The sequence below is a fragment of the Anabas testudineus genome, chromosome 22 (assembly GCF_900324465.2).
Source record: "Anabas testudineus chromosome 22, fAnaTes1.2, whole genome shotgun sequence".
Taxonomy (NCBI): Eukaryota; Metazoa; Chordata; class Actinopteri; order Anabantiformes; family Anabantidae; genus Anabas; species Anabas testudineus.
In genome coordinates, this window is record NC_046630.1 from 8,329,077 (window position 1) to 8,344,394 (window position 15,318).

Sequence of the window (15,318 nt, forward strand, 5' to 3'; positions counted from 1 at the left end):
AATTCCACTGCCCTGTGACAGTAATTAAGTCAGACTGATAACATTTCAGCCCAGTACAGAGCGCATGGGGCTGCAGACAGTGTCATGTAATTCTAGGTAAGCCTCAGGGCCACTCTATTCTAATACAATGATAACCTTTTCCCTAAATACAACTGTCACCTCCTAAAGAGGCAAATTAGAAGGTAAAGAGTGGGATAAGGAGAGACAGAGAGAAACAGGAAGAGAGATAGACATGAGAGTGTTGAAGGAGTGTGCTACATCAACACCAATTTGGACCTTTGACTTTCCCTTGACCAGACTTAGTCTGACAGAATAAGAGAGCATCAGAATAACAGTGAACAACATGGCCTTGTCTTGTTTTTTGCTCTCTGTCTCCTTTTTCACCGGACTATTGTACTGAGGTCTGAGATTCAATTCAGCCTCAACCAATGAAATGGCTGCAATTAAACCTTGGCATTTTCTCCACTTATCATAACATATCACAGATCCCCATATTTTCAATGTGGATCCAAGCTACTAGAACTTCTGGCAAACAGCTTTGCAAAATGACTATGTAGTTGTGTTTTTGTCACTAGGGGGCAGCTAATACTACTCTGGGTGTGATTTTATAAATTCTAGACATGCCTTTTCATCCTCTGAGGGAAAGGTAGGATAAATTATTTTGAAGAATCGGTATATGTATGTATAAATCTGAATTGTTGCATGTGTATTCATGATGTCATAAAAATACAAACTCTGATTTTATGGTAGTTGAAAAATTTTATCAAAATGGTTTATAGCAGGAATACCTGACAAGGCGACAAGGTAGCTCATGGGGCACAGTATAATAATAAATAATAATAAAATCTTTATGAGAGCTATCTGGCTAAACGATATTTTGACTGCATTAGAGGTGCGATCTGGGTAAGAAGCTAACATAAGAATAAATCAAGGCAGAGGTCATAAGGACTTCTGTGACCCAGAAACCACTTTTCTTCCTTCATGACTGTTGGCACAAGATCCAAAGAATGGAGATTCCCCCGCCATGATTCTCTTTTGTGTTTCTTTATTGAACATTTAATGACCACAGTTCATTAAAGGAAGCTTCACCTGATCCAGGACCTGAAGCCTGCATTAACTCACGCCTAGAGCGGGACTAATTATCACGTGGAGTTGTGCAACAGTGCAACTCTCTAGCAGCCCAGGCAGAGGCAGACTAAACAAAGGCCTGGTCTGGCTTCCCTCGTCCTTTCTGCCAGGCAGAAAAGCTATTAATGAGGATCTATGGCCCAGAGCAATGGAAGCCCTCAGTACCCCCAAGCCATGTCCATCAGGGTACTTAGCCCCGTGCAGTCATTAACTTCTGTTACTAATTGTCATATTCATTAAACTAATCCTTCCCCCACATCCGGATGTCTCCAGTGGAAATGGATGGAGAGGGTTGAGTTATTAAGATGTCAGCTGTGCAGAAGATTAAGGCCAGCAGACATGCTCCACAAAGAAACGATACGGCCATTAAACTCTATATCAAGGTAGTGTGTGTGATATACTTTGTAATTATATATACATTCATCTTAGTAAGGGAGTGAAACAGTGGTTCAAATGTATTCACAGTCACAGACATGCCTTCAGTCAAGATATGTATCTGCCCCAAAGATACATACAGCGCACGACAATCATAAAGAAAGAATGCAGATACAGATTGTGGCTATTTTATCAACTCGCAGTTTAAAGGTACTTAGGCATGCCACACATTCAGTCTGGGTAATATTCAGCAGTCAAAGATATTAACAGCAACCAAAGCAATTAGGAAGCCATAAATTATTAAAAATCCAATATTCATATTTATATGGAATACATCAGATTCCTCATTAGCTCTCTCTCAATGGCTGTCACAATGAAATCTTAATTATACACCCTAACAATACAAAGCTCCATTTTGCAAAATGGTGGGTTTCCAAAATGCCTGCTTCAGTCTGTTCTGACAACTAGGCAGTATGACTTGGCAGATCTTGACTATTCCAGACACAAGGTCACATTTTTCCATTAGAAAAATCCTCTATTTATCGAGTCCAAAGTTGTTAAAGTTGTATTTTCTGTTATATAAGAGGCTTCTGTATGTAGGACCATTGTGTGTGGTGGCAGGAGGTAGAGAAATTAATTAAAGTGGTTTGAATTACAGTTTCCTCAAGGGCAATGTGGTGCCATCATTTACTTTCCATTGTCATATAGACACTACTTCTAACCCCATGGCCTTCTATTCCACCCCCTTCTCTCCAACACTCCTTCTCCTCATCATCCCTCTCTTCCAGGATCCATCAGGTAAGTGACTGGATGCGACGTGCTTTTAATGTTCTCTCCATTAGATCAGCTCTGTGTTGTAATGTAATGGAATTGTTCTCCCCTGTTCCCCTACATGGTGGGAACATGAAGAAGGGGCTGGACCTTGTTGTATGAGCTCAAGTAAATGTGGTACAGAGAATAGGGCCAGCTAGGGTCAAGCGTTTGTGTTTAATATAATGCAGACACAGCCCCGGGACGTGCTGCGCTGTCTTGACAACTCAGACATGCATGTCAAACTGTCAGGAAGCTTGATGTGAGCTTACGACGAGGAGACATTGCTGATTTGTTTTAAACTAGTTTCCTCATTATCATTCTGTACAGACAGTTATACTCCAAGGTGACTCCTAGAGTTGGTTAAGGTGATAGGATGTTAAAGAGGTGAAGAGCTGTTCGCAAAGTACAAAATATACAGTGGTTTGAATGAATAATGAGTTATACCCAATTCTTCCAAGATTATATACTGCTTACATATGCTGAAGCAAAAACACTATGTACAATGTCTAATCCATCAAAATAAAGCAACAAATGGACATGCAGGCTTAGCAAATGTCTTTGTAAAACAAACATTGGCCAAAACCTTGTTCTAAAAGGCTTTCAGAGACATTCCCTTTGGTAAACTGGTGGGGCTGTCTGTTTGAAGCAGCTGTTGAAAGACGGGCTCTTCCTTTGTGCTTGTAGATGGGCTGGCAAGATGACTCACCACATGTCAGTCCTCAACCATACAGAGTGGTGGAATAAGAAAAACAAACTGCTCACAAAGCCAGCTGCTCATAAACCTAAATGCCCCAACCGGTTCCTGAGATAATGCAGGTCAAGAAGGGGAGAAAGGAAGCAGAATAGGGCAAAGTATTAGTCTCTGCCGAGGCTATGATACAGGTGTGACCCGCCAAGAGAGGATATGACATGGGACATTGCCTCATCAATGTGATGAGTGAGCAACACTTGTCAACTGACAGAAATGTGATGAGTGGCAGGGTAGGCAGGCTACACACTGATTCAGGTCTGGAGAAGAATGACAAACAAGCTGCTCCCCTTACCTACAAAGGTGCTATTGTAACTTTTCACGGTGTATGCTTGTATTTTTTTTTACAGTTTTCTAGCCTGATATTCACACACGCACGCACACACGCACTTTAGTCTTGGATAGTGATTCATTTACAATGATGGAGCTGTTTTCAGCAATAGACTCTGAGCATAAATATGCCATGCTGCACAGCTGGAAAATGTAGAAATTCACCAGGTTTAAAAAGTAGAGAGATTAACGTTTCACGAGTTGCCTCTCAGAGATATATGTACATGGTTACGTAAACACAGGCCCAGTCAGTCGTCAGGCAGGGAGGGAGAAGGCCTCGGCCAAAGCAAGCACAAAGCCCTAGTTTCAGCAGGCCAAGGACAAGTGGGCTTTCCATATCAACATAAATGGAAAACTAAATGTTGGGAAGCAGCAGGGAGACATAAGGTCATTTATCGATGTGCTCTATGTCTATGAATGCTTGTAATTCAAGCAAATAAGATGCATTTTAATGGTGGTTTCTGCATTTAAAAAAACTGTCACTCCGTGCCTCGACTCTCAGCTATGGAAACTCATGTAACTTCTTCTAAAAACTTTAAGGTCTCACTTCACAACATTAAACGGATACAGTGCTCCAATAAATGAGCCTCACTTAGCAACAGTTTTCTATAGGGTATAAAACAACGTCAATGGGAGTATTTGAGCATCTGAGACAAGAAGGTGGTTTTAGAAACTAAGAAGGACAGAATCAAAGGCTCATGTCTCATGCCACAGAGTAGTAAACTATGCCAGTTGCTTTCATGGTCTGTAACAACCACCTACTCCATAGAGTGTATGCACGCCAGCAAATATTGTCCGCATATATACAAATGTAAATGTTTTTCTGGTGAAGTCAGGTTCTAGGCTCTTGGCATCTTGGCTCTTCTGTCCTCTCTCCTCCATAGCTCCAACAGACATCATGGACCCATCCCCCTACAATCCATCCACCCCTTCCCTCCCCAGAGAGGCGCTAGAGGAAAATATGGCAGTTATACTGGTTTTACCAAGTCTCCAGACTCCAGACAGTGTTTTTCTATGGCCGATTATGACTTTAACTACGGGAGGTGATGGGGCCTGCCACAAATATTTCTTGAGGGGATTGGTTCACAAAACAAAACATAAAAGCCCTCTTAATTTCGGAGTAGATGAATAGCAGTGAGTTCAAAGGCTTAGCGCTTTTCCTCAGCTGTCCTGAGACAGACAGTATTTGGTCTGACTAACTGTTGAAACTGTTGAGTTTAAAAGGTTGTATTACAAATCCAACCCCTCCATTACTTCTGTTTTTCTTAAATGGCTGGATTGTCCTTCACACTTTTAGACGGCTGAAGAGTAAAAAGGAGTGGATAGAATTCAAATAGAGCACGAATGAAGTGAGCACATTTTGAGATTAACTTGAAATATTACTTTTACAAAAGCAGGCAGTGAAAAAAGATTTTCATTAAGGGTGACAGTGAAAATATAACCAGTGATCTCTGATGATCAAAAGTAGCAGTTGTTTACAAAATGACATCTAAATGTAAGAAAAACATGACAAAACACACACTGCCTAAAAGGGGAAGAGAAATTTAATTTGGTCAGCCAGGATTAAATGATCACAGAGTTCCCTTAATTTTTAATACAAACAATCAAACAAAGAGAGAAATTATAGCAATATCCTTTCCATAATGGTTTATTTACATCAGCGTGTAATACAAAAGACCATATTAGCTGATCACTCAAATGCAAATTCTAGATACATCTACATTCAATTCATCCAGTATCACACTAAAATAAGAAGGAAACACCATAAACACGTACGTTCTTGGAACAATGTTCAACCAAGCAGTGGTGGAGGCTCATGCCCTTGGCAAGGCAAGATAAGGCTATCAACTTCCATCATCGCTAAACAAGATTGAGCAAAGTACATTAAGCAGAAAAATACAAACAAATTACAAAGGCTTGGGGCTAGGCTCTTTATCTAATGTTTGTAGGGAATGTTAGCGTCAGTTAGAGGGAAATGGGCCTGCATCTAATAGATCCTGTCCCACCACTTCCACACGGACAGCGAACAATACACAGCACCATTATCTCAGCACTAATGCTATCCTTCCTCATGTGCAAAACAAGCCTCCAATCTCAACCTTGCTGCGACTGTGTCGACCACCACAAATACAAGCGGTCTCAAACCAAAGGAAAAGATAACAATGGCTATCACATAGAGGGGGAACACCGAGAGACAGCTGTTTGAAGAAATCTATACAAGCTCAAGCTGATATATGGTATATACAAGTAACGTACTGTAAATGCGCCCATAAAATACAATAAATAACTTTCTACAAAGTAATTACCAATCGGTTTTAGACTGCTTGTATGGTACTTCCAGTAACAGCATTTTGAGGTCTCTCTACACCACAAACATGCTACAACAAGCCTGCATTAGTTTTGTTATTGATCTGATCTCCTAAACCCTCGCTGTGACCCCAGAGGTCATGATTTATGTATTAAGCAGCTTTTTAAAGAAATCCATTTTCCTGTTGAGCCCCCAATGTACGTCTAATGCGGCACCATGCCGGTAATCAGAGAAGGACTGCGTGTTTGATTTTGACCGCCCCACCTCCCCCTTCATAGTTCACACCCATCCTCAGTGACTTGTCTCACAACACCTCAGCTCCCTAATCAATATCACTGAGCTTCTGATTCAACTGGAGATTCCTCTGCCTGCCTGCCTGCCTGCCTGCCTGCCTGCCAACCAGCGAGCCTATCCTCCACCTCCTCCTCTGCTCCTGTCCTTCTCCTCTTCTTCAATCCCTCTTCCTCCTTTTCTCGCAGCAGGATACACCTCCATAAGGGTGCTCGCTACAATGTAGTGCCAGGCTTCTGATGGATCTGGATGAAAGTGTGACACCAATACAATGGAGACAAAGATGCTAGTAGAAGAAAGAAAAAGGGAGTGAGGGAAGAATGAAAAAGAATGTTTGGACTTGTGGACAGGCGGCCTCCGAGATCTCAGAGGGCCTCACTCTTGTCTGCAGATGTCGATAATGGAGCAGCTGTAGAGACTGAGGATGAGGGGGAAGTGTGTATGTAATAAAGGTCAGGGGAGACAGGGAATGGGGTAAGAGTGTGTGTACATTTAAGAAGGATTATCTCACTAAAAACAAGGTGTTTTAACAAACATCAGCAGAAGGGAATGTTTCATCTACAAAGGCCAAAGGTCCCAGCGTGCATCTCCAAGATGTTTCCCAACCAACAATCCAGGAAGAAAAGTGTTGGCTTGATATAAAAAAAAGGAAAAAAAAAAAAAGAAAATATGAGGGAAAAAGTTGTGTGTTAATTGAACCACAATATCATTTATCCAAAAAAAATAAAAGAACCTTAAAAAAGTGTTTCTGAAAAGTCGAATGCATTACTGGCTAGGTAATTAGATTTGAAAGTAACATTTCCATCGTTCTCAAAGCTGGGTCTCAGTGCGACAGAGATGTCACACTGCTGCTAATTAGAGCTGGCAGAAAGGAACATGTGCATAGATATCATCTATTGTTCCTCATCACTCTAATGAGTTTAAATGTCTTTGTCTTCATTCATCAGCTCAAAGGTTGCAGAAATGCTGCAACAGAGTCACTTTCTTTTTATGTAGCATCTATTACTACATCAAGTGAGTGAAGCTGTAGTTGAATCTTTCCAAAAGTCACTGCCATTCATGAAATATAGGCTGTTCTATTGCTTACAACCCATTTTGAAAATAGAACTGTCTTTTAAAAACTGAATTAACAACCAATAATTTATACCATCTACCTGTGTGCAACATCAATTAGTTTGCAGTGGGATTACACAGAGAAGCAAAAAAAAAAGAGATATGAAAAGTGCAAAAGCGCTTTACTAACGTAGAGTGCTGAAAGAAGAAAAACTAGGGCAAAAAAGAGAGAGAGGTGCGTAAGGAGAACACAGATAGACCTGTTATCATGTAACAGAGGCCCGATTTGACCTGACCTTGAACACACGAGCTTGCACGCACATGCACACGCAAGCAGGGTCACGGGGCATAAAGAGCCACTGTGTCGGGTCACAGAGCACAGAAAGAAGGATAAAGGACTTGAGGGATGTGATATGACTAATATGAGGGGTTTTGCGGGCCTTCAGGGGGACTGGCATTACAGCCAGGGGTGACTGACACTGCTGATCTGTATCACACATCAGAGCAGATCACAGCAGAGAAGAGCAGACCGAGCACACACATGAAGTATGGACCCAAACCCTACAGTATGCACAGTACTAGAGCAAAGATTTTTCAAAACAGAGTATATTTATCCACTACACCAAGCAAATTGCTACAAATCAACATTTATACAGATGGACACTTGTGTTTATTGTCTAGCTGTCCTTTAATGCCTGGTAGAGGACATCATTTATATGAAAATATACCCTTATAGTCAGAAATGTCCAAAAGTGAAAAAAGCCACCCCCCCATTCCCACTGCTGACAAAACTGTTATTTCTCCCCCTCAAAGCACAGGTTCAAAGATCAGCAGCTAGCAGGATGGGACGCAGTGGCTTGCATGTCTATCAGGTTACACACTTCAAAGACATACTGCCTTACACAGCCAGTGATGAGAGCAAAGGGGCCAAGGATAGGGCCACATTGTCATTCTGCTATTATCACCACTGCCAGGGGATGGACGGATCATTTTTTTCGATTATAATAAGCCTTTTTTTTTCCTCTATTAACAATGGTTCTGAAGAATATGATCCCTTCCTTTGAATCTTTTGAATGGCTCCAAACGTTCTCCAAGATGCCAAAGTCTCGCTGGTTTGTCAGCTTCTAAGAATGATCCATAGATGGCACTGTTGGCTCATGCTATGAGTCTGTTACCAGCATTGCAAACACGGAGGAGGAGGAGGGAAGAGTATCCACTTAAAACTCATCAACTCCAGATCTGAGAAAAAAAGAAAAAATCATCTACGCTCAAGTGTCATTTGCCAAATATAATCTTGTAACTTCTAATTAATTCAAACTGCTAGAAAGAATCTTTCAAAATATCACACCTTCCAAACAGAACACATTTTTTTTCATGCTAAAACTGTTCTTTTCCAGTAAAGGTGACTTAACAGCTCATTATCAAAAGAACTGTTTTTTCTCTCTTTCTCTCCCCCTAATCAACAACACCACAAACTTTATAGTGGAAAAAAATACATATTTTTGAAATGGTAAACAAGGTAAATGTGTCAAACATAACTGAATGATGGTAATTGATGATAATCCAGCTTTTTTTGACAAAATCTTATGCCTATCTAAATACAGGGAATTCAGAGATTTTGATCAAAATTGCTTTGACAATGTTGAACAAACAGTGCAAGTTTTCACCCTAGTGAAAATGCCAAAGAAGCAAAAACAGGGAGCAGCAACTTGAAATTTGAGATAAGGAAATTATATTCTTATGGTAGACACCACTCAGTAAGCAAGAGAAGAAGCCTGTTGTTTATGGTGCAGTTCTGCTGATGACGGTGAGAGGGGTAAACAGCGAGACGACTGGAGTTCTGCTGGCCCATGAAGGCCCCACGGGAGTCCAACTGCCCTGATCTGTGGCCCGTCTGACAGGTGAGGTCAGACCAGAAAATCCTTGAAAAGGGAAACAAGCAGCCCTTTGGAATTAGAGTCCTGACCCCAAGCAGAGATGGTATATTGCATCACATTCCAGTCTATGTGAATGCGAACACTTAGTGAGAGTCCTAAAACTATAAACTGGGCTACACGTGGGCACCCACAAGAAAACCCACAAAGAAGAGCTGTCCAATGTAGCTGCACGTGTAAAACCGGCGACGTGCACAGAAGACGACAAGAAAGTCAGACAGAGGGCGCAAAATGCCCTGAGGCAGGATGACTGGCCCTTGCCACTCATGCAGTGTGCGGACATGCAGGCGCCCTGGAGCAGCCTGCAGCTCCAGATGAACATGTCTCTACATAGACCTACAGGAAGGACTGCACAATCCCACCCCCACTCGTTTCATTTGCCCCACATCAAGCCACCTCGGATTGCTACAACAAATTCCTATCTGCCGTCCCTTAAGAACCCCTTAAATTTTGGTGCTGCAAGCTAAGATGGGAGGATTTGTGGGGGCGCAAAGGGGGGAAAAGTGTTGCACTAGATCAATCCCACACCCTGTTTGTGCTGACAGCAGGGAGAACTGTTACTGCTGTTGAAGTGTGAGTCCACGTAGCTTCCTAATGGCTGCAGGCGGTCAGGTAGGCAGGCAGTGCCTGCGGTGTGATAAACACTCATGCAGGTGTCTCAAACCTGTCAGTCAGCCACCCCATACCACACTGGACCACCAAGGTCTCATACATAATTTGGCATCAATGAATATTTTCTCAGTGTCATGGCAAAAGTGGTATTTGATGAAATATTAATTTGGTGATTAATTTTTGCATCTGATCTTCTGTCAAGTGAGATAAAAAAAAGAAGAGACTTTTTCCTCTGAAGCTAGTTGTTGAAGGTCACCTCACTCCAACTTCACACATCAAACTTTAATAAACTGCTACAACAGACACACTATTTTCCCAGAGTAAGATAAAAAGAAAACTTACTTCGTTTTGACAGTGAAATCGAGACACACTAAATAAGATTGTGCTAAAGTGCTAAATGGCTTTTTAATCTCTTGTGCAGCTTGGTTGCATTTTACAATAGGTGCTAAGGACTATTAGTGTACAGCCGGCCAGATGAAGCCCGACAAGCAAAGCCTCTCTGAGACAGCGCTGATGGGCTACTAAGTGACTCTGAATCCATAGAGAAAGACTTGTAAAACATTTCAACAGTGTGACAATGTCATGAACCTAGCTGAGATGAGAGGTTTAGTAGTGCTCTCTGAGCTTGTTCACTAAAAAGTAGGCAAGCATATGTCAGTGGTGGCATGCCATCAAAATGATGACTACTTCTGCATACACTCAATGAAACAATGTAATTGTGAGAAGTAATGTGTAATTTTTAATATCAGCAGTCTCTCACATTATGTGTAAAAATATATGGTCATAACATTTATTAGTCAGTTTTATTTTGCGCCTGTAGAATGGCTCGTCTTCATGTGGCTTGTGAAGTTTATATATATATATATATATATATATATATATATATATATATATATATATATATATATATATATATATATATATATATATATTTACAGTACACAATATGTACAGTTTATAAAGACTGACACCATTTCAAAGATATGTGTTAGAGAGTAGAAAGAGTTTCAAGATTAAATACAATGTTCTAGGTGGGAAATCAAACTTAGGCAAATTTGTGGAACTGACAACACAACATCTTCTCTGCTGACACAGTAAGGCCTACCTTGACGAGGCGCAGAAGCTCATACAGGTCCTCCACCTCATCCCCTTCTGTCTCACTATAGCTTCTGCTGGTGTCTAAGCTGGAGCCTTGGATGGTTCGTCTGTATAGGGGCAGATCCATGGCTTCAGCATACAGATCTATTGCCTGGTGGCCCACTGTCTGGTACATGTAGCTGTCCAACTCATCTGTGGAGAGCATGAAATGATGCTTAAAGATCTGATAAGAAGCCATTAGTCATATCAACAGTAAGAAAATGTTTATGAGTTTACACCACAGTATGCGATGTTGATTCAATTTTCATTAGCAATTCATCTGATAATTAATTACTACATCAAGTGAGTGAAGCTGTAGTTGAATCTTTCCAAAACTCACTGCCATTCATGAAATATAGGACCTTCCTGGTCCGGTTCTCAGTTAGGAAGAATAAATCTCGATGAGTAAGGTGGAGGAGCAGCACAACTTCCTCATTACTACTACTCATTACTACCACTGAGACACCCTTGAGTAAGACCCTTAAATCCCAATTGCTACAGTGGTGCTGCTCAGTGGTCAGTGCAACACAGCGCACTGCTTAAAATGAAATTTACTATTGACTTAACTATACTTTTATAGAGTTACAGTGTTTACAATAACATAATATAATGATGTAAAGCATGACTGTAATTATGTCAATTTGTAACCTGTTTTTACATCAGGTATCCTACACTGCACACTTAAGGTAACATACATATCTGCAATACTTGATGTAAAGACTTTAGCTTGTTCTGCATTAGTGTAGCTGGATGACCCAGTTCCTCCAGTTAGTCCCTGCAGAGAACAACTAAATCCCAGCAGCTTTTCTTCCTCACCTGTGTGAGCAGGGCGCAGGTTAGCCAGAGCTACTAACTGGTGGCCAGCAGCAACACACTGCATCATGTTGTAGCAGCTGTCTTTACCCCCACTGGAAAACAGCATGAGAAATAGGAAAAGTTCTCTTTTGAGTCATTAATATGCAGACCTACATAACCAGGGATGTACAGTTAGCTACTCAGGAATGTAGTGCAGCAAAAACACAGAGATGGAGAACATGTTTGCAGCTTCAACAGTGACAACTGGGCTTCAGGCTCTTGAAGACGTTTCACTTTTAATCTGAAAGGCTTCATCAGTCGGATAAGAGGTGAAGCATCTTCAAGAGCTTGAAGCCCAGAACATTTGGGCTCTCTTATGATTACAATAAGTTAGTGTTAAGAGAAAACTGTGAAGCTAATCATACTGTCACACTCTGCGACTCTTTTACTGGTCGTTATTTAGGTCGATTGCCTGGTAGGTGAGATGGCATACTCTGAAGTCTCAATAGAAAACCGTACTTCTTATAGGAGCACTTTATCTAGCCTAAGTTCACAGTACCAGGAGATTTGCTAGATGCTAGCAAAAAAATCTCACTCACAAAACATTACAGCAAAAAGCGCGATTACCTTATCAGCGCAACGACTTTCATCTTCCTATTTTTCCCCTAAAGAGCCTGACAGAACAAAAAGTAATGCCTGTAATAATACAGAAGGTGAAAACTTAGAAACCGGTATGTACACAACAACATGTGAGAACTCGTCTTCCGGGTTGGTAAAGGACCCCTTTCTATAATAAGGTGCCCTCTAATGTGCCTGATAGAAAAAGAGTCCCAGTAATTTTCTTTCTTTATGCAAAAATCCAAAATCAGCTCCTATAAAATCTTTCAAAATCGTCACTACAATTAAAATATATATGTCTTTCCTGTGCATTAACACAACCACAGCCCCAGTTTCACATTTCACAGGAATAATAATAAAAAAAAGTATAATGTTTAAATGTAAAATGTCATAATTTACATGTGAAAACCTGAATACATACAGCAGTCAAAGAAGTGGGCTACTCAGATTATTGAATTAAGAAAAAGTAGCAGTACCACAGAAAGGGGTAAATATTTATACTTAAATAAAAGTTTCAAACTCGTTAAAAATCATTTAAGTACAAAAGTGAAAGTACTCTTATATAGAATGACCTATTTCACATCAGTGAATATGAGATTGTTGAATTATAATTATTGATTTATTATTTTCTTTACCACGTGTGAAGCTGTTAATGATGGAGCTTTTGTTAACTCTGAGTTGATAATCAGAGGTGTTAAATGTGACTTTCTAAAACCTGAATTACATTACATAGTGCTGGATATTTTGTAAATTTCACAAGAAGTCTTGTTGATGATAACACTGTAATATTACCCACATTCTGAAACTAGTTGTAGTTATCAAATGAATGTAATAAAGAACAAGAACGATATTTGCCTCTCACAAGTGAATCAACATGTGAAATGGCAAAGAATGGAAATACAAGTAAAGTAGAAATCCATGTACAAACTCAATAAATGCAGTTAGTTAAAGTTAGGTAAATTTCCACCGCTGACTGTTTCCCATAAACCTTATTTGAAGCGAATTGTGAAGAGTTCTGTTTATATATAATGCACCATAACTCTAATACTGACATTGACACATATCCTTTGTGTCTTACATTTGAAGAGAGGACCAAAAGTCCATGCACTGATATTCACACACAGGTTGTGCTTTTCCTCAGAGGGAGCCCTATTTTGCTCAGAGGAAAGCCTTTGATGCTCTTTTTTGCTCTCTGTTGTTGTGCCAGAGCAGAATAATTGCACTGCTTTTGTGTGCTTCCCTCACCTTCTACCCCTAAGCAGGCCAAAGGCAACTGATTTTGTTTGAGTATACAAAATAGAGAGAGACGTTTTTTCGTCCCCTTGCTATTAACTACTTTCACGTTTTTGTTTTTGTTATTTATTCATCCTGAATAAATTGCTAAATCTACAACTTTCAGAGGAGATTACTTTTCTAATGGGTGAATATGCTCTTGATCCAGCAATTTGATACATTATTGAGATGGGAATATGTATTTTCTATTCCTATTGTGGGTAAATAAAATATATATATTTTTCTTTTGTTTGGTACAAACCTAGTTCCAAAAAAGTTGTGACACTGTGCAAAATATGCATAAAAACAGAATGCAATTATCTGCAAATCCATATTTTAATCACAAAAGAATATAGAAAACATATAAAATGTTAAAATGTAGAAAATAATAAAACTGATGGCATTAAGGTTGGTACAGGTTCATGTTCACAGGGTCACGCTGTAATATACCGTTTTCTGTTAAAAGTATGACAGCTGAGGAGACCAGTTGATGGAGTTTTGGGACATGACTGCTCATCAGTCCTGCATCTTCTTTTTTGTATTTTGCATTTATTTCATGAAAGACAAATATCTTCATTTTGAGAAAGGTCTGGACTGCAGGAAGGCCAGTTCAGCATCCAGACTCTTCCACTATGAATCCAAGCTGTTCTCACAGATGCAGTATGCGGTCTAGCATTGTCCTGCTGATATATGCAAGGCCTTCCCTGAAAAAGAAGTTGTCTGGAAGGAGCATATGCTGCTCTAAAACCTGGATATATCTTTCAGCATTGATGGTGCCTTTCCACATTTGCAAGCTGCCCATTCCATAGACACTACTGCACCTCCATACCATTAGAGATGCAGGCTTTTCAACTGAGCACTGACAACAAGGAGGAAGGTCCCTCTCCTCTTTGGTCCATGCTTTGGCGCCCATGGTTTCCAAATAGAATGTTAAATTTAGATTTGTATGACCACAGAACAGTTTTTCACTTTGCCACAAACCGTTTTAAATTAGCTTTGGCCCAGAGAGAACAGCAGCCTTTCTGGATCATCTTTATGTCTTTTTCTTTGTTTGATAGTGCTTTAACTTGCATATTAACATAGCACAGCAAACTGTCTTTACAGACAGTGGTTTTTGGAAGCATTCCTAAAGCCATACAATGATGTCCATCACAATTTCATATCATACTTCTTTTTAATGTGCTGTGATCTCAGGGTCCGAAGATCCAAAGCATCCAATACTGTGTTTCTGCCTTGACCCTTACACAAAGAGATTTTCCGTATCTTTTGAGGATATTATGTACTGTAGATGATCTTTTACACTCAATCATGTTATGACCTGTTGCCAGTTAAGCTAAAAATGTTCTTCCAGCTCTTCCTTGTTAGTACCACATTTCCAGCCTTTTTTTTTTTTTTTACCTCTGTCCCAATGTTTTTGGGGCATATTGCCATTCATTTTTTTAAGATTCAGTTGAAACATTTGAAAAGTTTTCTATGTTATATTATGAATAAAATATATGTTTATGAGATTTGCAAATCACAATCTGTTTTTATCTAACTTTTCCGCAGCGTCCCAAGTTTTTACAAATTAGGGTTGTAGTTATCTCTATGTCTTTGTTTTGCAGGTTTAATGCTACAATTATATATTTATAATGTGGCTACAATACAAATTTAACTGAACAAGTAACAAAACAAAACTCATTTGTCCTCAGTTCCTGGACAGGTGAAAGAAAATCTCAATAATATCTAATACATGTATCATTACAACAAACAAAATTGTAGAATGAATAATTCACAGTGTGTTGGAAAAATTATTGGGCAGGATGAGTGATATAGTTTTGAAAATGTTTCTTTGACATGCTTGTTTGAAAAATGGCACTGTCTTGGTGAGAGCAGGACACAGCCTCCTGGGTCTGGTTGTCCTT

At 39.9% G+C, this 15,318-nt stretch overlaps 1 protein-coding gene across 2 annotated transcripts in view; it reads right to left on the reverse strand.

Moving 5' to 3' along the window:
- Window positions 1-12,285, reverse strand: part of dph6 (diphthamine biosynthesis 6) — a 51,147-nt gene extending 38,862 nt beyond the window's left edge. For both annotated transcript variants that reach the window (XR_003297434.1, XM_026340061.1), the window contains exons 1-3: window positions 12,152-12,285; window positions 11,546-11,637; window positions 10,698-10,882 (exon numbers count right to left, since the gene is read on the reverse strand). Coding sequence is in view for 1 of the 2 variants with exons in the window: in XM_026340061.1 (XP_026195846.1) it covers window positions 10,698-10,882; window positions 11,546-11,637; window positions 12,152-12,174 (300 nt within the window). In the remaining variant the exon portion in view is untranslated. The remainder of the gene's footprint in view (window positions 1-10,697; window positions 10,883-11,545; window positions 11,638-12,151) is intronic.
- Between the last annotated feature and the right edge of the window lie 3,033 nt (window positions 12,286-15,318).